Here is a 21,085-nt window from a genome sequence, read left to right as displayed (position 1 = left end):
CCTGTGCTCCTGCCTTGGATTTTGTGTTGTTTGAAGGGGACCTTAGTTCAGTTACTCCATTTGGTTTGAATGTCCTCACATTCCTACTTCGTTTGTCAGATAAGTAACTGACTAGGTCTTTGAACTCAATTATGTCCTTATAGAAAATCTGATATGTTTTCTTATGTGGTGGCATGATGATGGGGGAGGGGGGCCTTAGCAGGCCTATGCAGAGGCAGCCTTCCCTCCACCCTTCCCCACTCTGCCTCCGGGTACCGGAATAAATGAAGTTTATTTGAGGTATGGGAAGGGAGTGAGAAGGGAATGCAAGCAGAGAAAGAAAGGACAGAAAGAGAGAGAAGATAGAAAGAAGGGAAGAGGCTGTCTGGGAACATGTGGAGAGAGGTGCAAGAACAGAGAGGGAGGAATAGAAGTCAGAGAGAGAGAGGGAGAGGGAGAGGGAGGCAAGCTGGACTGGACGGTTTCTAGGTAACTGTTGGGCGGAGCCTAAAAGAAATGCTAACAAAATGGATGTACAGTAGACCTGGTGATCACCATCTGGGACCCTGCTCTCAGAAGGCAGAGGCAGCCAAAGCCTGCCAATGCTATAAATCCAGATGTCATCTCAAAACAAAAGGAAACAAACAAAAATTTCTCCAGGGACACAAGGGGTAAGATGTGTAGCTAGAGTACTTGCTTAGCATGCAGGAGGCTCTGGGTTCAATCCCAACACTGCCAATCAAAACTAAACAAATGATACCAGGATTTCTCTCCTAGCACTGCATGCATGATTTTAAGGAATGCTCATGAGGTGAGAAACATTCAAACTTCCTGCTGGACAATCTGACAGAAGTATGAGGTCTTTACTTTTGTCCTGCTTTTGCCTCATTATTTTTTGAATTAAATATAACCAGGAAAGGTAAAAAGAATTCTTAGCATGTGCAAAGCCTTGGGTTCTAGTACTAACCCATTGACCCCAGACAAAGACGTTTTTGTTTTTGTTTGTTTGTGGTTTGCTCCCTGAGAAAGGGTCTCCTGTATTTCACGATGGTCTAGAATGCACTGTCACGCCTAGATTGACTTTAAAACCTTCATCTTTCTGCCTCCATCTTTAAACTGCTGGAATTAGAACTAGTCTGTTCTCTTGGTGGTATGGTAGGACCAATAGGTCAGGGAATGACAACTTTTGAGAATAAAGTTTGTGTTTCACAGGTCCTAACAAAGAAGCTGCCACACTAGGAAGAGCTGGGGTAGGGGGCTGGGTATGAAAAAGGAATAGGATAGGGGGTTGTAGAAAAAAAATTTTGTTGTGATTTCCATAGGTAGTGGAGGGGCAAGGCCTTGTAAGCAGGCTGAATATTAGTTAATTTGAATGATTTCTAGGAGTGAGGCATGATTCATCTAGTAACTGGCCCAGGAGAGATTAAGGCTGGAAAGCACTGGTGAAAGGGTGAGGGAGGGGCGGGTGAGTTGGATACTAGTCAGTTTTCAGGTGAAAGATAATAGCCCAAGCAGCTGTTTACTATCTCTAGGTCTTAGACAGGGCATTCTCTCTGGGATCAGAGAAACCACATGAGGTCAAAGCATCAGAATTACAACAGAGAAAAAGCCCTGATTAATATAAGGTTCTGTAAAAGTGTTTCCTGAATTCATTTCCTTTCTGATTTCTGATTCAGGAGTATCTTGAAACCAGATGCACCCTAGAAAATAAAGGATAATGAATTTAAATCCCAAAACAGGAATGGTTTAAAAATGGCTTTTTTTTTTTTTTTTTTTTTTTTTACCCAGGCTGAGGAGGGAACCCAGGGTCTCAGACTTGCCTAACACGAAGTGCTTTATTTATCCTGGCCAAGCAGGAGTCTTTGCATTTCAGGACCTCTCATAAAATCTCCATTACATTCTCCCAGTGAAGAACCCTTGCAGGAGAGGAAAAGGCTAGGACATCAGTTTCACCTCTTTGTAAGTGGGAAGTGTAAGGAGGACTCCCAGGTGATCATGCAGACCCATGGAGACCTCTGGACTGGGATTGCAGATCTCCCCAACTCCTTAGAAGCAGTTTCCTGATTCTGGTTTCTTTTCCTTCTCTTTCACTGTGGGGTGTAATGGACATTCAAAATCAAAAGCCTAGTTTCTTTTGGGTAGTTGGGGTGGGAAAGTTTGTTGAAAGAAGCCTTCAATGTTTCTCATTCTCAACTATGAGCCTGCAGTGGTCAATACCTCTAGACAAGATGCCATCTTAGAGAGTCATTAAAAATTGTGATAAAGATGCTGAGGTGTGTAGCTCTTCAGAGTTGATGGCTTCTGGTGGGGCTGGGCATAGGGGCTGTTGAAAGTCCTGGTTGTCTTTAAGGGGCTGGTCACTGGGAGTTTGACCATGAGCAGTGAGTATATGGGCAACACAAATTAGATTTGGTTTATTTAAAAAAGATTTTTTGGAGAGGAGAGCACAAGTGTGGAAGTTGGACTTTAGGGACAGGAAGGAGCATGATTAAAAGCTGTGAAATTCCCAATTAATGGGGATTATGTTGGAAAAAAAACCTTTTACTCTGCAGGTTTCCTGACTGACATAAACTAAATGATTTTGCCAAAGCGAGGCTCTTGTAGCCCAAATCCTGTGCTCTCTCCTTGCCATAAAAGAATGCATAGGAGGGCTAGAGAAATGGGTTAGCAATAAAGAACATTGACCGCTCTTCCAGAGGATCAGGGTTCAATTCCTAGCAACCACAAGGTGGCCCCACACCATCTGGTTTTCCTGTTCCAGGGCACCTGACACACTTTTTAGCCTTGACCGTGCCAGGCTATAGGTGTATATGAGGCTACAACACCAATATGCATTAAGGGTGTGTGTGTGTGTGGGGTGCACTTTGAGAATGCTTAGGGATGGGAAGATTGTGGAATTGCTACAAAGCATGAGTACACAGCCTTAAATTTGGTTCCCAGACAGAGGCAGGGAAGAAGAGAAGTTCAAATGATGCCCAGTGAGTTAGCCATCAGCCTGGGATATAAGAAACCTTAGGTAAATAATTGATTATAAATAATTATGGGGCCAGGGTCTGGAGAGATGGCTCAGTGGTTAAGAGCTCTGGCTGCTCAGACAGAGGACTGAGGTTTTGTATCCAACACCCACAATGTGACTCACAGCTGTCTGTAACTCCAGTCCTAGGAGATCTGACCTTTGTCTTCTGGATGATGCGGATGCCAGGCACATACACCACCTGCAGATATAAATGCAAGAAAAACACTCACGCACATAAAAAGTGTGTGTGTGTGTGTGTGTGTGTGTGTGTGTGTGTAATTTTTAAAAGTTTTTGCATGTTTTAAATTGATTTATTTTATGAGTTTGAATATTTTGACTGCATGTACGTAAGGACACCACAAGCATGCAGTTACCACAGAGGCCAGAAGAAGGCATCATATCCACCAGGCCTGGAGGTTTAGACCCTTATGAGCTGCCATTTATGTGCTAGTAAAGGAACTTTGGTTCTCTGTAAAAGAGGCAAAGACTTTTAACTGCTGAGCCCTCTATCCAGCTGATAAAGCAGCTTGTCTCTACCTTAAGCTTGAACCCTTCATTAAAGGGGAAGCAGCCTTTGTACACGAAACAAAAAGCTTTCATTAACTAATTGCTTGCTCTAATTAATTTGGCCATGATGTGGCCTTTTCCCTCAAATCTTTTGGATTGACTCGGTCCCTCAGTTTTCAGAATGTTTGAAAAAATTCCACTGTGTTATTAGTGTGACCCTATCTCAACAAAACTAAAAAACAAACAGTAAAAACAAACTAAACTAAAACATTTAGTTTTTCTCTACAAATGCATCCAACCAGGTGGAAGAATTCCCACTGAAGGCTGCCAAATTCTGTGTAACTACAAATTTAAAATTTGAAAAAAGCAAAACAACTGAAGCAGCTGCCTGACGACAGTGGGAGGCAAATGCACAGAGGATTTCACAAAACTGAAACTATTCTGTCCTGCACAGTAATATTGGTTATGTGTCACTGTGTCATTATGTGTTTGTCTAAACCCATAGACTGTACTTTTATGAGTGAGGCCTGAGGGTGGAACTCAGTGGTAAAGATTTGACCAGCATGCCTTGTAGTCTGGTTTCCATCTCAGGAATTGCAAAAAGGAAAAACCAAACAAACCATCTCTAATGTAAATGATACCATCTTGTGACAATGGTTTTGTTACAAGCTATTTGATTATTGTACACAGAAAACCTAATTTTTAGCGAAATATATAAGCTTAAATAGATGTTGTGATTGTCACGTGCAGTTATGTGTGTCCTGTAGAGATGAACGCTGTGTGTGCCTCTTTAAACCTCCTTAGATAAGAATGCTAAAGAATGGAAAGATCCTGCCTATTTTAAGGCAAGGTGCTTGTGGTCTTTGCTTTATGTCCCAAGGGAAAGTCAGATCGGCAGCCTTGACTTACCCTACCATAGAACGAAAGAGATCAGCCTCTACTGACTTAGCCTGGAGCACACTAACCATGTGGCATCATATCCACCAGGTCTGGAGGTTTAGGCCATTATGAGCTGCCATTTGTGTGCTAGTAAAGGAATTAAGGTTATAGGAGTGGAGCTAGACGCTTCTTTTTATAAGCAATTTGATTTTTGTTACTCTGTTCCTTTTGGCTTGGAAGAGCCTTTATGGAAGGAGCTCTGGGTGAGAGGTAGGGTTTTTCTTTGGGCTTGCAGGAATAACAGAGAAGTAGCTGGCAGGAAGTAGATATTCTAGGAAAAAGAGCAAAGGAGCCTTCTTGGGTGTGGAGGAACTCAAGAGAAAGGTAGAATAGATCAGTAAGATAACACAGATAGAGATTCCTAAAGATCTAGCAGTTTAGTTGTAGGATGAGGCTTGGAAATAGATATTTTGTATATACTTATGAAAATACAATTACCTTGCTGAGGTTTTTATCTCATTTTCTGCCTTCCCTGTCTTTATTAGTATAAGTTATTTAAATGGCTTCACATTACACATTTTAGCATGTGTTTATTGACCATAAGAAGCATACTCTTCTAGTGTTGTAAGGGTCTGAAAATCACTGAAGAAAAACCCCAGACTCAAATAGTGTGCAAAGCCAATGAGCCCTCATTCTGCAGAAACAACCAGCATTGGGGGGTGTTCAACCACTCATTAGTATGTCTACCCCAGAGGAGCTTGCAGACCCCTTATTATGCAGGAATATGGGGATTTCCCAAAAGGATTGGGTAATATCTAATGTAATTGGTAGGGGTCAAAGCAGTGACATTAATACAATTTTCATAGGCTACTATGCTAATTTTCCTATATTTGCTAGTTTTCCTATATTTGGTGGGTGCTGGGGAAGCATCTATGCATCGGGTTCTGATTGGCTTGTGCTAGGTGGTCAGTGGTCTGCATTCCTATGTTTTGAACATTTAACCACAGGATGAGATAACCAAACAATATAAGATTGGTCATCACAAATGGTCATCCTGAGATAAGATATTTTCCTGTCCTTATGGTTATCTCCAGGCTGATGCGGAATTTTATGGTCTAATTTCCTGGGACTACTGGCTTAGAGGGACAGGATATGACCAGCTAGTTCCTGGAATGAATGACTTTTCTTTTGATGTCAGGCCTGGTCCTGAAATAGAATTTATTGTACTCTTCCCTATATCCTGTATCTTTTGCTACCCTGCTTTCAGCTCCGGGCAGACTGCACTACCATTCCCCTGCCCAGAGAATATTGGATCCTCAGATGAAAGACACACACACACACACACACACACACACACACACACACACACACACACACACACGCTTATTTTTATATTGTTTTATCTCAATGGAATGGTTGGGCTCTTCTAAGCCTTCCCAGCTAGTGTTCCCTTCTTTTAGCTCCCAGCTCAGTACCCTAAATCTGCCCTCAACTTTCGTTGCTCGGTTACTTTTAGTCCTAGCAAAGCACCTTAAATCTGTCCACAGCTTAGTTATGTTTCTAACCTCCCACTTGAAGAGGTGGCCTACAGCCACTCCACCTGAGATATCATTTAGCTGGTCACCTTTTCTTCTTCAAACATGGAGAAATCTCCATGCTACTTTGCATCTGCGTGCCTGCCTATGGGAAAACTGGAAGTCCTACCTATTCTTCCCCGGTCATTAGCAGCTAGCATCTTTATTGATGGATCAAGAACCAATTGGGGAACATGACCTTCAAGGATTCATAAGCAGATTCCCGATCAAAATATCAGAACTGCCCCACTCTCAGTGTGCAATATTGATAAGAGGAAGGTTGTATGTCTGGGGTAAAGAATATATGGAAAATTTTGTCCTAGTTATATTTCCTTTGCTGTGATAAACATCATGACCAAAACATCTCGGAGAGAAAGGGGTTTATTTCAGGTTTATTCTATGGTTAGACTTTATCACTGAAGGAAGTCAGGGTAGGAAAGCAAGGCTTGAACCCAGATGCAAAAGCTGATGCCCAAGCCATGGAGGAGTGCTACTTACTATCTTAGTCCTCCTGGCGTATTTCTTACTGTACCCAGGACCACCTGCCCAAGGGTGATCCACCCCCCAAAATGGGTGATCCAATCCAGTCAATCACCAGTCATGAAAATATATTACAGGATTACCCACAGGTCCATCTGATTGGGTTATTTTCTTTCTTTCTTTCTTTTTTTTTTTTTTTTTTTTTGGTTCTTTTTTGGAGCCGGGACCAAACCCAGGGCCTTCAACTTGCTGAGCAAGCGTTCTACCACTGAGCTAAATCCTCAACCCCAGGTTATTTTCTTAAATGATGTGCCCTTTCCAAATGACTTTAAGTTGTGTCACATGGCCTAAAATTATCTAACAGAATTCTGTTTATGTTTTTTTTCCCCTTGAGGCAGATTCTCATTTCAGGCAAGCTGGCACAGTGAACATTGACCTTAAACTCTTGGTCTTCTATTTTTCTTTTTTTTTTTTTTTTTCGGGGCTGGGGACCGAACCCAGGGCCTTGCGCTTGCTAGGCAAGCGCCCTACCACTAAGCTAAAACCCCAACCCAAAGTTCAACTCTTTTTTTTTTTTTTTTTTTTTTTTTAAGATTTATTTTATTTATTTTAGGTACAGCATCCTGCCTACATATGTGACTGCAGGCCAGAAGAGGGCACCAGATCTCATTACAGATGGTTGTGAGCCACCATGTGGTTGCTGGGAATTGAACTCATGACCTCTGGAAGAGCAGTCAGTGCTCCTAACCGCTGAGCCATCTCTCCAGCCTTGGTCTTCTATTTTTATCTCCTCAGCCTAAGAATAGTTAAATGCTATCATACCTGGCTGTTATTCTTATTTAATGTATTTTGTTTCCATTTACTTGTTTTTCAAATGATTTTTTTTGCAATATGTCATATACATATATAATATATTTCTGGTTCCACTCATCATCCTACCTTTACTAAAGTTTCCGCTATTTCTTTTCTGAGATAGGGTCTAGGGTCTTATGTATCCCAGGTTGGCCCCTAATTTGCTATATAGCAGACAACAATATTCCAGTTTTCTTTTTTGTTTTGTTTTCTATTTGTTTGTTTGTATGTTTTTTGAGATAGGGTTCATCTGTGTAGCCCTGGGTGTCTCAAACTCACTTTGTATATCCGGCTGGCCTTGAACTCCGAGATCTGCCTATTTCTACATGCAGAGTGCTGGGATTAAAGGCGTGCACAACCATATCTGGCTTGAGCATTTTAACCTTCTTTGATTCATGTGTGTGTATTGTATATGCAAGTGTCTCTATAGGATGTGCACACGTTTGTGTGAGTGTTCAGACGCCAAAGTTCCACACAAGGTGATTTCTTCAGTTACTCCCCACCTTAGTTTTTGAGGCAGGATCTCCCATTGAGCCATCTCCTTGGTCCTATCTTAAACTTCTGGCCCTCTTGTCTCTGCCTCTACTTGATGAAATTACAAGCTTAGGCCACCACGCTGTTAGTTTTTGAGATGGAATCTCACCACATAGCCCAGTCTGGCCTTCAATGTGATATGTAGCTCAGGATCATTTCAAATTTGCAGCTGTCCTCCTTCCTGAGCCTATAGGAACTAACCACTATATACATTTATTTTAAAAGCAGGGGGTCTTATGTAGCCCTCTGGCCTCAAAGCTATATAGATGACTATGGCTCAACTTCTGACCACCTTGTCTCCATCTCCCCAGTGCTAGAATTGCAGGTCTATACCCCCATACCCAGTTTATGAGGTTGTAGGGATAAAATCCAGGTTTGCTTGCACACTATGCAAACAATATCAGCTGTGTTGCTTCTGCACTTGGGTATCTTGTGTTACTAAGCTTCGCCCTTTTGTCATCTTTAGTTTTATATCTTTTGTCTGTATATGTATAAGGATGCATGTGTGTGCATGTACACATGTGTGCTGACACCTTCTCACCTTCTTTCTCATTGGCAGGGAACTCACAGACTAAGCTGAAATGACTGCCCCACCATGCCCAGGGACCCAACAATCTCTACATCCTCAGCACTTGGAATTGTAAGGGTCTAATTTGCAGAGGAATGATACCCATGACCCAGATAGTATGTAAAAGCAAAGAGCATTTAACCTGCAGAAATCCAGCATACAGGCATCCACCATTCACCAGAATGGAGACAGAGATGTTCGCTTCACAGGCTCAATTTAAAGATGATTAAGGCAATTCCAGGGAGGAATAGGTAAACTACCCTGATTGGTTGGCTCTATCTCCAGGGTATGGGTGTCTCTGGGATTGGCTAGGGCTCTAGGAACTTACCCTAGAGCCTAAAAACTGCTGCTGACTCACCCTGACGGTTTTTTTCCCTCAGGCCATATGATGAGGCGGCTCCTGATTGGCTACCCTGATAGATAAATCTCATCAGACTCCTTGTTAACAACCTTGAAAGATGGGTGGTAGTGGCACACATCTTTAATTCCAGCATTCAGTACACAGAGGCAGGTGGACCTCTAGGTTCGAGACCAGCCTGGACTATAGAGCCCTTAAAGGAGATTTATTTGTTCCATTGTTTCTAATATGTCTTTAGTGATTGTGTTGTATTTTAGAAAGTCCCCTTTCAAACTTTCAGACAGTATTATAAACTTTCATCTTTCTTTCTTTCTTTCTTTCTTTCTTTCTTTCTTTCTTTCTTTCTTTCTTTCTTTCTTCTTTCCTTCTCAGTGATGATTTCAATATTTTGCTGAGGCAGTCTTAGAAATAATCATCTTCTGGTTCAGCCTCCCAAGTGTTCTAACAACAGGTGTGTGTAACTATGACTATTTAAACTATTTTAAGATATTGTCATGTAACAATACTCTAAAATGACTGGACTTCATGTTATTGATCATACAAAACTTTTAAAGGGTACTGTAACCCACTACACTTGTCCACTAGGGTTCATTTGTATTCTATGGGACAAGAGGCCGTGGCTGGAGATACTTTGCATGAATACCATTAGAGACATGGCCTTGGCATCCAGTAGACAGAGGCTACATGGTGCTTCTGTACCCCCTAAAGTACTCAGAGAGAATTATCTAGTCCTAATGACAATAGTAAGGCTATGTTCTCTCTTACTGAGCTACCCTCACTCAAGGAGATCTGGTGAATTAGAGGAAATAATTACACCTAACATTTATTTGTACTTGAGTTTGTCTCATACCTCCAATTCAGCCCTCAAAGCTCAAATCTAATACAAATGATTTTATAGAACATAACAGAAACCAGAGGAAATGCAGGTCACCATTGGCAAATCACTATTGAGGAGAAGCACTGAGAGGAGAGACTTGGGGAAGGCATGGGGAAGCTGAAGTGGAAAGATTTAAGTTCAAGACCATCCTGAGTTACAGAGGGAGACTTGTCTCAAAAACAAAACAATGTGCTGGAGAAATGGCTCAGCCATTAGGAGTGCTTGCTGCTCTTTTCAAGTTTGATGCCCAGCATCCTCATCAAGCAGATTCCAACCTTCTATAACTCCAGACCCAGGGGAACCAATGCTTTCTGTTGGCCATAGGCATCCCCTTCAATGACACCACCCACCCCACACCTCCCCTACATATCCACGCTAAGAAAAACAAATCATTAAAACAAAACCAAAAAGATTTGAGAACAATTATTATGCAAATGCCTTTATTTGGACTACTATGTTGCTACCAGATTACATCACTTTTCAGAGTTAGAGTAACATAATGATCTTGAGAACTATAGCAAATAGCTTGACAGAGCAAGAGGACATCAAGTCCGACATACTTTCTCATTTTTGTGACCACATCTCCTTGTTACAGGTGTGAAACTTAAACATCTATTGTACACTTTAGCATTCTTTGCTTATCAAATTCCCATCTAAATTCTGAGCCCACTCTCCCCTCAAAAGTGTCATATTCAACAGCATTGTAGACCAAAAAGAGTTTTGTGATAAAGATTTCCAAACAAAGAAGTATGTATCGGACTGACTTATTGAAGACAAAATATTTCATTCCATTTGAGCCTGGGTATGAGGGGGAAATGCAACCTTCGGGTCCACTTTCCTCCACCTATAATTTATGCCTTTGTATGTTTTACTTACGAAGCCCTTTTAAAAAAGTAAAATCAGCAGGCGTGTTGGATGTAATCAAAATATTCTTAAATGTACAAAAAAATAATCATGTAGAAAGAATACTGTAAAAAGATACTGATTTTAAGAATAAAAGAATGAGAAAAGCTTCTAGTACATTCTGCACAGCCAGTTACTTCAGATTTCAGCACTACAAGGTAACAAAAACACTCATCTCCACATAGCCTCAGGCGCAGTTCTTCAGAAAGAACTGCTAGCATTTGGAAAGCAAAATGACGAGCTAATAATATTCCTATCTACACATCTAAGCAAGTCTCAAGAGATGGATATCCCAGGAGGGAAAAGATACATAGGTAATACAAAGCAAGCCGGAATGTCAAGGGCAGCATTCTAGGAGGAGAGAGCAAAAAGGTTGGCTGTGAGCTTGTTCAGGTGTGCTGAACAGATCCAGCTCTACAGGAAAGAGGAACTGCTTGTTTACTAAAATGCTTTCTCTGAAGGCCGTCATGATTAACTAGTCTTGCTAATCAAAACTAAAAGTCCTTTAAATGACCAAGACTTCTGAAGCCATGTGCACTTCACCTGAGACTAGCTGACTTGCTAATCATGCACCCGCGAGGAAGGTTGGGAATGTTCTAATTAGCTACTTCACACTCTCTTCATCCCTCTGCCCATCAAACAGGCAAACACGGTCATGACCATCTTCGGTTTTACTTCCACAAGGTCTTCAGGGAGAGCATACACTCTGGCTCCTATTCTTCTCGCCATCGACACTGCATACCTAGTTTTTGAGGAAACAAAAATCAAGATGAGTATTTTTTCCATCAAGATGATCTTTGCAATCTTTTAATAAAAGCTTAATTTTATTTTATGTGCTTTGGTGTTGTGCGTTCATGAATGTCTGTGTGAGGATGTTGGATCACCTAAAATTGAAGTTATGGCAGTTGTGAGCTGCCCTGCGGGTACTAGAACCTAAGCCCAGGTCCTCTAGAAGGGCAGCCAATGCTCTTAACCAAACACTGAGCCATCTCTCCAGCCCAAGGACACCTTTTTAAGAAAGGTACTTCCTCTTATAGAATTTGATGGCTGGGATGCAAAATTTCTGAGATGAATGTATAACTCAGAGATCGGGGCCTGGGGACACATGCTCATAGTCCTATAATCATAGTGCTCTTGGGGCAGAAGGTGAAGCCAAAGAGTCCCTGTAAGTTTGAAAGCAGTCGGAAGTAAACAGTGACACTTTACCTCAGAAAACACAAAGTGCAAATTAATAATTTCAGACTTGTTTTCTGCTTAATTTTTGTTTTGAATTGATTTTTAACTTATACTATCAAAGCATGAGATTTATTTTATGGATTTAAGTGTTTTGCCTACATGCATGTTTGTGAACTACATGTGTTCCTGATGACTGAAGAGGTCGGAAGTGGATTTTAGCTTTCCTGAAAGTGGAGGTACCACCATTCGGTGCTGGGACCAAACCCAGCTTGTCTGTAAATGCAACAAGTGCTTCTAACAGTTGAGTCCCCATCTCTCCAGGTCCAAGTTAGACTAAATTTTTACAATTTATTATTTTGGATTATATTTACTCATTTCTTCCAAATATGAAATGAAAAGGAAACCTTGATGCACTGAGTTCATATAAAAATGAAATTGTTGGCCAGGCATGGTGGCACATGCCTTTAATTCCAGCACTCAGGAGGCAGAGGCAGGAACATTTCTGAGTCTGTGGCCAGACTGGTCTACAGAGAGATCCAAAACAGCCAGGGATAAACAGAGAAACTCTATTTTGAAAAATCAAACAGATAAACAGCCTACCCCCACCACAAAAAGAAATATTTGTGGGGTGTGTGTGTGTGTGTGTGTGTGTGTGTGTGTGTGTGTGTGTGTGTGTGTGTGTGTGTGTAATTGGGTTGACTGCATAATCAATTATGAAATTCTCTGTGCAGTGTAATGCGATAACAAATTCTTAAAATATTTGTAAACATTTGAACCTTTAAAGGTAAAAATTAGATTTTTTTTTCTTTTTTTCGGAGCTGGGGACCGAACCCAGGGCCTTGCGCTTGCTAGGCAAGCGCTCTACCACTGAGCTAAATCCCCAACCCCTAGATTTATTTTTGTATGATAAATTTGTGGTTTAAAGATATTTGCCTTATGGGTTGGGCAGATGGCTCACTGGTTGCTCTTCCAGAGGACTCAGGTTCAATTCCACGTACCTACATGGTAGCTTACAACAGTCTAGAACTACAGTTTCAGAGGATATGACACACTTTTCTGGCCTATTCACGCACGCACTAGGCACACATACAAGTTTTACACCAACATACCTGCAGACAGAACACCCCTACACATACAATAACAATATAGGTTTATAATGATATTTCTTGTGAACACCTTTAATCCTAGCACTTGTGAGGCGGACACAGGCAGATCTCTTGAGTTTGAGTGAGAGGTCTGCCTGGTCTACTGAGGGAGTTCCAGGACAGCCATAGCTACACAGAGAAACCTTGTATCAAAACAAACAAACAAACAAATGCAACTAAACCAAAACAAACAAAGGATGTTTCCCCTCACAGATCTAATATCAAACCATACTGCTATTTCTTTTTTTTTTTTTTGTCTCTGTGATGTTGTTTTCATTCGCATGCCATGTTTTATTTGGGTACAATATTCCAAACAGGTGGTATGATCTTGAAAGAAAGTTCTGCATTCTGAACAGAACACATCAGATGTGTATATACACAGTGAACAAATCAAGAACAACATGTCACTTACAATTCATGCGGTAGAGGCCCAGGGACACTGTGATTCCAGTTATAAACTCTGTGGAGTATAGCTTTGGTGTATTTACATGGTTTCACATGTAATATTTTGGATAAAAGGGGGAGGCACAGCCCTCAAAACTCAGTACACTTTGTAAGTGTCTAACAGTCATTGTCTCCCACAAGATTTCTCCACGATATTCTTACTTAACATGCAGTGAAGCATCTGGTCTAGTGGGTGCCTGTTGCTTAACAGGACTTGCAGAAGTCACGTTGTTGATGGTCCTCTAATCACACCCTGAAGTTAATTGGCAATCTACAGCAAAATGTGCTATGCAAAGCATTTGAAGTTGTCACATGGGAGCTTTTAGAATCCCTGGAATACCACTGGGTACAGCTATTAGAGACCACAGCTACTATGAGTTTCAGAGTCAGACTCTCTCCTTTCCACAAGTACTTGCCTTGTAAAGTTGTCTCTGTCATTCAAATTCTGGAGAAAATACAACTGAAGGCCTTGGTTTTTCAATGATATTTTAAATTTTTCAAAAAATTATTCTTTATGAATGTGTATATCTAAGTGTCCTAGTATGTATTAATGATGCTTATATTATTGGTCCCTATAGTGGTCAGAAGGGATTGCCAGGCCTTTGCTGGAATTATATGTGGTTATGGGACATCTGTGTTAGGTGCTAGGAACCAAAGTCAGGTTCTCTGGAGGATTAGAGCTTTGAAAGAAAGAGCCACATTACCAGACACTCCTTCTACAACAATACTTTCAAATACTTCAAATTTAAGGACTGTCTAAAATTATCTATGCCTGATCCTCTCTTGAGGTCCTATGTAACATAAGCATTGAAGTACTTACCAGAAACCAACATTTGCAAGTTACTATCATCCCTACTAATTTAGCCCTGATCTTCAAGTTCTAAGTACTTTATACACTGCAAGATGTATCACATGATATTAAAAGACCTGGGAAGAGGAAGATTTCCCTAGTTTAACTGAATTGGACCAATACATTCTTTTCTTTTCTTTCTTTTTTTTTTTTTATTAACTTGAGTATTTCTTATGTACATTTCAGTGTTATTCCCTTTCCGGTTTCGAGGCAAACATCCCTTCCCTCCCCCTTCCTTATGGGTGTTCCCCTCCCCACCCTCCCCCATTGCCGCCCTCCCCCCCCGACAGTCTAGTTCACTGGGGTTCAGTCTTCAGGACCCAGGGGCTTCCCTTCCACTGGTGCTCTTACTAGGATATTCATTGCTACCTATGAGGTCAGAGTCCAGGGTCAGTCCATGTATAGTCTTTAGGTAGTGGCTTAGTCCCTGGAAGCTCTGGTTGCTTGGCACATACTGCTATTTCTGTGTCTGAAATTTAACATCATCTTCATATTCACCCATGTTGTTACAACTGAGAACATTGCATTCTTACTAGAGGTCCCATTGTGTTTCATTGTCCCATATGGGCTCTCTCCAAAGCTATTCTCACAAAAGGACAGAGATGTGAGCTATACTGTCAAGGGTTACGGGGAGATGTTGGTGAAGTGGCTATATAATTGATACTAAAGAGCAGAGAGACAAAATAAGAGTTAACGGTGGGCAGTTATAAACTAGAACATAGGTTTGCTGGGTACTCAGGAAGGTTCTGTTTTATCTGATAACAGTGTTCTAAAATCGATTGTGTTGATGGTCATATATCAGTGTGAGCAAGGTCAAAAACATTAGATTGTATATACATAAATTAGTGAATTGTTTATCTGTGAGTTGGATCTCAGTAAAGCCATTAAAATCGTGGTTTGAATAAACTTGGTCCATAAGGAGTGGTAACTGTTAGGAGGTGTACATTGTTAGAAGTGTGTCACTGTAGGGGTGGGCTTTGGAGATCTCCTCCTACACTCAGGCTTCACCCATTGCAGGAGAGACTTTCCTCCTAGCTGCCAGAGGATGCCAGTTTTCTCCTGGATGCGTTTGGGTCAAGATGTATACTCTTATCTCCTCCAGTGTCATGCCTGCCTGGATGGTGCCATGCTCCTGCCTTGATGATAATGGACTGAACTTCTGAACCTGTAAGGCAGTGCCAATTAAATGTTATCCTTTATAAGAGTTGCTTTGGTCTGGATGGAGAGATGGCTCAGTGGTTAAGAGTACTGACTGTTCTTCCAGAGGTCCTGAGGTCAATTCCCAGCAACCACCTGGTGGCTCACAACCATTTCAATGCCCTCTTCTGGTGTATTTGAAGACAGCTGCAGTGTACTCATATAAATAAGAATAAATAAATCTTTCATTGAGTTTGGAGTGGGTGGGTAGGAATGGGAGCATCCTCATAGAAGCAGGGGGAGGGGTGGGTGTATGGGAGAGGGGGAAAAGGGGAATATTTGAAATGTAAATACATAAAATATACAAGAAAAATAAAATTAAAAAAAGAGTTGCTTTGGTCATGGTGTTTCTTCTTAGCAATGGAAACCCTAAGACAAAAAGTAAAGTTAAACCCTTAAAAAAGAAGACATCTTTCCCCTAACGTCCCCACTAACAAGTGGGAGAGCTTGACTTAGAGTAGAACTGCCTGGCTGGAACACCAGTGTTCTTGGGTGACCCTGAGAGACCACACATGGTTGCCCTTACTTGGCATTATTGTGCTTGTCTTCTTCTGTTAGATTCTCAGTCTTCACAAGGTCATAGTTAATGCAGCCTGGCTGGATGGCATCAATTAAATCCACAACTGCCAAACTGGAGCTGATCGTCTTGTCCTATTACGAAAAAGGGAACAAGCCTAAGAATTCCAATACTTACAAATGATCACGTGCTTCTTTTTGTTAGCCTGACCTTGGAAAGAAAAATGCTGCAACGAGCTCAACAATAATAACTCTTACAAAGAAACTCAAGGTTGCCCGTAAAATAGCCGATATTATCTAGCAAACATAATGTATAATAATCAGTATTCTGACCTTAAAACTCTGAATGGAAGTTGACTTTCCAGCTTCACTCAATGTTCCATTGACCCAGTTTACAATGATGTCATCAGTCGCTTTCTGACCCTCTCCAAGATCTTCCATAACATTAAGGGTATATCTAAGAGAAGTAGCAGAACAAAGTCACCATGCATTCTATCAAGAAAAATGCAAACATTAGAAATATACCTTGTGTACATATGTATCACATAGATTTCATAGGGGTCAGCAAGATGGCTCAGTGGGTAAAACAGCCTAATGCAGTGTGTGAAAATTGAATCTGATTCCTACATAGTAGATAGTGAAAAATTATTACCCAAACTTACACTCTGACGTCTATCTGAGGCAGTGGTATGAGCCTTACTATACTTAGTCATTCTCACACATACAGTTTATACACATGCATAGAAATTATATAAAATTAACAAAATTAGTATACACACACAGAATAAAAGTAACTTCATGCAGAGAGCCATGTTTGTGTGTGTGTGTGTGTGTGTGTGTGTGTGTGTGTGTGTGTGTGTGTATCAAGGAGGAGTTGGGAAATAGCTCAATCTGTAAAGTGCTTGAGTTACAAACACAAACATGAAGACCTGGATTCAAACACGAGCACCTATATAAAGAAATGCCAGGCATGCAGGAATGTATTTGTAATTGTCGTGCTGGGCAGGTGGCGACAGCAGATTCCCGGGTTCACTGGCCAACCAACCTAGCCAAAGAGCTATGCCCAAGTCCCTTTGAAAGGCTCTACCTTTATCTCAGATAGTAGGCAGATCTCAAAGCAGGTGGATGGTATTTCTGAACATGACACCTGAGGTCAAACCTAATCAAAGAGCTATGCCCAAGTCCCTATGAAAGGCTCTAACTTTATCTCGGGATAGTAGGCAGATCTCAAAGCAGGTGGATAGTGTTCCTGAACATGACACCTGAGGTCATCCTCTGTTCTCTACTCTCTTTATCTCTCTTTCTGTGCTGGCTAGTCTTGTGTCAACTTAACACAAAATATAGTTATCTGAAAAGAAGAAGCCTTAATTGAGAAAATGTCTCCATACAAGCTGGTGTAAGTCACTTTCTTAGTCAGTTATTGATGGGGGAAGGTCCGTCCCTTGTGGGTGGTTCTAGAGCTGGTAATGCTAGGTTATATAAGAATGCAGACTGAGCAAGCAGTGATGAGAAAGCCAGGAAGCAGCATGCCCCGCCCCCTGCGACCCATGGCCTCTGCACCAGCTTCTGCCTCCAGATTCAGGACAGGTCTGTTTGCCCACATGAATTCACAATGGCTGCCATTGCCTGAACAAGACCCACACAAGATCAAGACACAGCATTACAGCATGTATAGAGAAAGGGCCCATGATGCCTCACTCCTAGTGTTGACAGTTGATATGACTGGGTGACAGAGTAAGTTTTTTATCATGGAATGTGGCTTTTAATTGGTTCCTATGCTTCACATGTAACATTCCACACTGTACATATGGGAGACATTAATGGGATTCAGTAGGTTATAACAAAAGTAGGAAAGAGAAGTGGGGGAATCCAGCAGGGTTGGGGGGCTGGAAGTGGGATTGGATATTATTAGAGCTCATTGTATGAAATTCTCAAAGAATTATTAAAAAAAGATCAAGATAAAGAAATCTTCAATTTTTAAAAGAATTATAAAAATTATAATTATTTATATGTATTTGAACACATGTATGTTATGGTACCCCTATGGAAATCAGGAAACAACTTATGGGACTTGGTATTGTTCCTTTACCACATGGGTTCCTGGAACAGAACTCAGGCCATCAAGCTGGGCACAGGATCCTTAACACTGAGCTATCCTGCTGGCCCTGATTGTCATTTCCAAATAGATACATACAGATGTTCATATTTCTTCTGATACTGTTTTTGGTTTGTTGTTTTGAGGCAAGGTTCCACGTTATAGTTCAAGATATCCCAGAATTCACTATGTAGACCAAACTGGCCTCAAACTAGCCATTTCTCCCCCTCAGACCCCTGGGTGCTGACATTTCAAGTATGAGCCACCATTTTGGGTTTCTGTCAATTCCTTATATTCATCTGGGGGCTCTGAGGTTAGCCTCCACGCATGCTAAGTATATCGTAGACTACTAAGCTAGAGCTGCACACCCTCTGACAATTTTAGTCAGTGAACTACATTAGATTGTCTGTTAATGTTATTCAGTGACATTGCATCAGGCTTAAATCTACACATGTAGACTTCTGTGACAGACTGGCAACAGCTACAGTTCTACTTAACCCACAAGGAGTTATCTCCCAGTGAAGATCCAATGTACACTCATTTCAGAGTCTAAGTACAATGAGCTCTGAATTGTATTCATTGAACTAAATGGTTAATTTAATCAGTGAAAATATACTAAGGGTGAATTCATATATGCATATAACTGTGAAGCTTTAATAGTCAACACTGTGTCCAATACCTTCTCATCAGCTGCCAGACTAAGGCCAAGGTCAAGGTTGGGTTCCCATCATTCAAGTCTTGTCCTCCAATGCCAACCAAGGAGAATTTAGCTTGATTCTTCCCTAATTCAACTGCATAGTTGCAGTTTTCTAACTGCAAATGGACAAAGGCAAAGTAATGGTTAAATATTGTCATTTGTTCAATCTGCATAATCCCACCATGCGTTTGTGTGTGTGTGTGTGTGTGTGTGTGTGTGTGTGTGTGTGTGCTCACGCATGTATTGTATAATGGTAAGTATCTGCTCAAAGCCAAGATCTAGTTCTTGTCCTTGTCCTCCAGAAGCAACTTAGGCTCAAGAAGTTTTTATGTATATGTGATTATATGTATGTATGTATGTATGTATGTATGTATGTATGTATGTATGTATGTTGTGTGTATGTATCATTTTTTATTTTTATTTGATTTGCATTTGTGTATGTCTGTGTGGTTTCAGAGGCCTGAAATTGTGACAATTGTGAGCTGCCATGGAGTTGCTGGGTATTGAACCTTGGACCTCTGGAAGAGCAGCCAGTGCTATTAACCACTGAGCTGTCTCTCCAGCCCGGGTCTAGAGGTTTTAAAGGAAAAGAACGTAATCAAGAAGATTCAAGGTTCCCTACCTTTTTCATGTTGGCGCCCAGCTTTGGGTATGGAGGCTTGTTAACTTTACTCCAGTCCACGGGAACTTTAATTCTCTCATACAGCTGTAAGATCACCAGGGCATCCTGCAGGTCACTAACAATTTGAAACATAACTTCATCAGTCTTCATAAGCAGTGATACAAATCACACAGGATCTATAAAGTCACAGTTCCTATAACTCATATATCTGTGCTGAAAATAGAGCCAAGACCATTCAGTTTACTTAATAGTGTGTGAGAACAGCTGGGCAAGGTGGCACGCACCTTTGGTCCCAGTCTTGGGAGGGAGTGGCAGGGTGATCTTTGTGAGTGAGTTAAAACTGGTCTGTATAGCCAGTTCCAGGACAGCCAGGGCCACATAGTTGCTGTCCTGTCTTAAAAAATAAGGGCCAGGCAGTAGTGGCACATGTCTTTAATTCCAGCACTTGGGAAGCAGAGTCAAGCAGATCTCTTTGAGTCTGAGGCCAGCCTGGTCAACAGAAAGTGTTCCAGGACAGCCAGGACTACACAGAGAAACCCTGTCTTGAAAAACCAAAATGAGGACGATGATGTGAGGAGGTGCACTTATTGCAAGCAAAAAGTATTATAAAGATGGAGAACACAAGATGAAAACCCAAGGCCCTACTCGAGAGTCAAAAAGATGTATAATAAACAATGATGTAGATAAGCAAATAGTATGATTTTGACATATATGTAAATGCAATGAGTAGACTTCATAGGTAGTGAATGGCAGGTGGTAGGAAAATAATGAAGCTAGGGAATATTGTTAGGATATAAACCACTGTATGTCAGCAAAGAACAGTCCGACCAGGAAGCCAAAGACTGTAGGGAATCATGGGTAGTCTGTTATGAATATTCCTGGACTATTTAAGAAACTTAAAGTGCCTGTTCCCTGAAGTACCATCAAGACACTTATATTCTATCACATAGAGCCAATAGGTAGGCAAAGAAAGAATTTGGGTTCGTGTGTATTTGGAAAACGATAATAGAAATCAGTAACATTTCATAATAGGAATAGTTGCTACAAATGAACATGTAGAAAAATTTTACAGTTGTCATTATTTATGCTACATCTATTCATGATATTCATAACTTCCTAAGAGCAGTAAGGCAGCTTACACATAGAGATGGTTGACATGGGGATTCACACCAAGAGAGTTCATCCAGTTACGAAAGGTTCTTTCTTCACGAGTTTCTCCTATTAAAACATTCACAAAATATATTCATTAATTCAATGTCTCGTACATACAGCACCACTGCATGTATCCATTTATTTGATATGCTTTATTCTGAGCTAATAATCATTGCATGCTAGGATGTCTCTATGGATAAATGAAATAAGTTTACAAAAGCTTATACATTAAATTCTGTATGTCTTTATACCTTTCTGTGGTCTAGTCAGGCATGATGGCTCATATCTTTAATCTCAGCCCTCATTTGGCTGAAGAAAGAGGATCACCAAGAGCTCGAGGCCAGTCTTGGGCTACATAATTTGTTTCAGGCCAGCTTCCCGCTACAGGGTGAGACCCTGTCTTACAACTATCTCCGAGGCTCTGGGGAATGAAGCTCAGTTTATAGAGTCCTTGCCTAGAGTGCATGAAGTTCCAGGTTCACTCCCTAACACCCTCAAAACCACAAATGATGCCTGTAATCCCAGCACTTGGAGACAGGAGCATCAAAATCTTATGGTCATTCCTTACTGTGTAGTAAGTTTGAGGTCCACTGGAGACACATTAAATGCTTGTCCCAAAATAGATGACTAGGTTAAAAAGATCTCAAAGAAGCAATACATGAGA

The 21,085-nt window shown here is 41.0% G+C and overlaps 1 protein-coding gene across 1 annotated transcript in view; it reads right to left on the bottom strand.

Moving 5' to 3' along the window:
* Positions 1 to 10,773: 10,773 nt before the first annotated feature.
* The window catches only part of Pls3 (plastin 3), an 88,237-nt gene continuing 77,925 nt past the window's right edge, over positions 10,774 to 21,085 (bottom strand). The window contains 6 exon segments of the mRNA XM_032890024.1: positions 10,774 to 11,269; positions 15,866 to 15,990; positions 16,189 to 16,312; positions 18,630 to 18,763; positions 19,270 to 19,384; positions 20,409 to 20,487. Coding sequence (XP_032745915.1) covers positions 11,137 to 11,269; positions 15,866 to 15,990; positions 16,189 to 16,312; positions 18,630 to 18,763; positions 19,270 to 19,384; positions 20,409 to 20,487 — 710 coding nt within the window. The 3' untranslated portion in view covers positions 10,774 to 11,136.

This window comes from Rattus rattus, chromosome X (assembly GCF_011064425.1).
Source record: "Rattus rattus isolate New Zealand chromosome X, Rrattus_CSIRO_v1, whole genome shotgun sequence".
In the NCBI taxonomy this organism is placed as follows: Eukaryota; Metazoa; Chordata; class Mammalia; order Rodentia; family Muridae; genus Rattus; species Rattus rattus.
The sequence above is the reverse complement of the archived record's forward strand: the minus strand, read 5'-3'. Positions and strand labels throughout refer to the sequence as shown.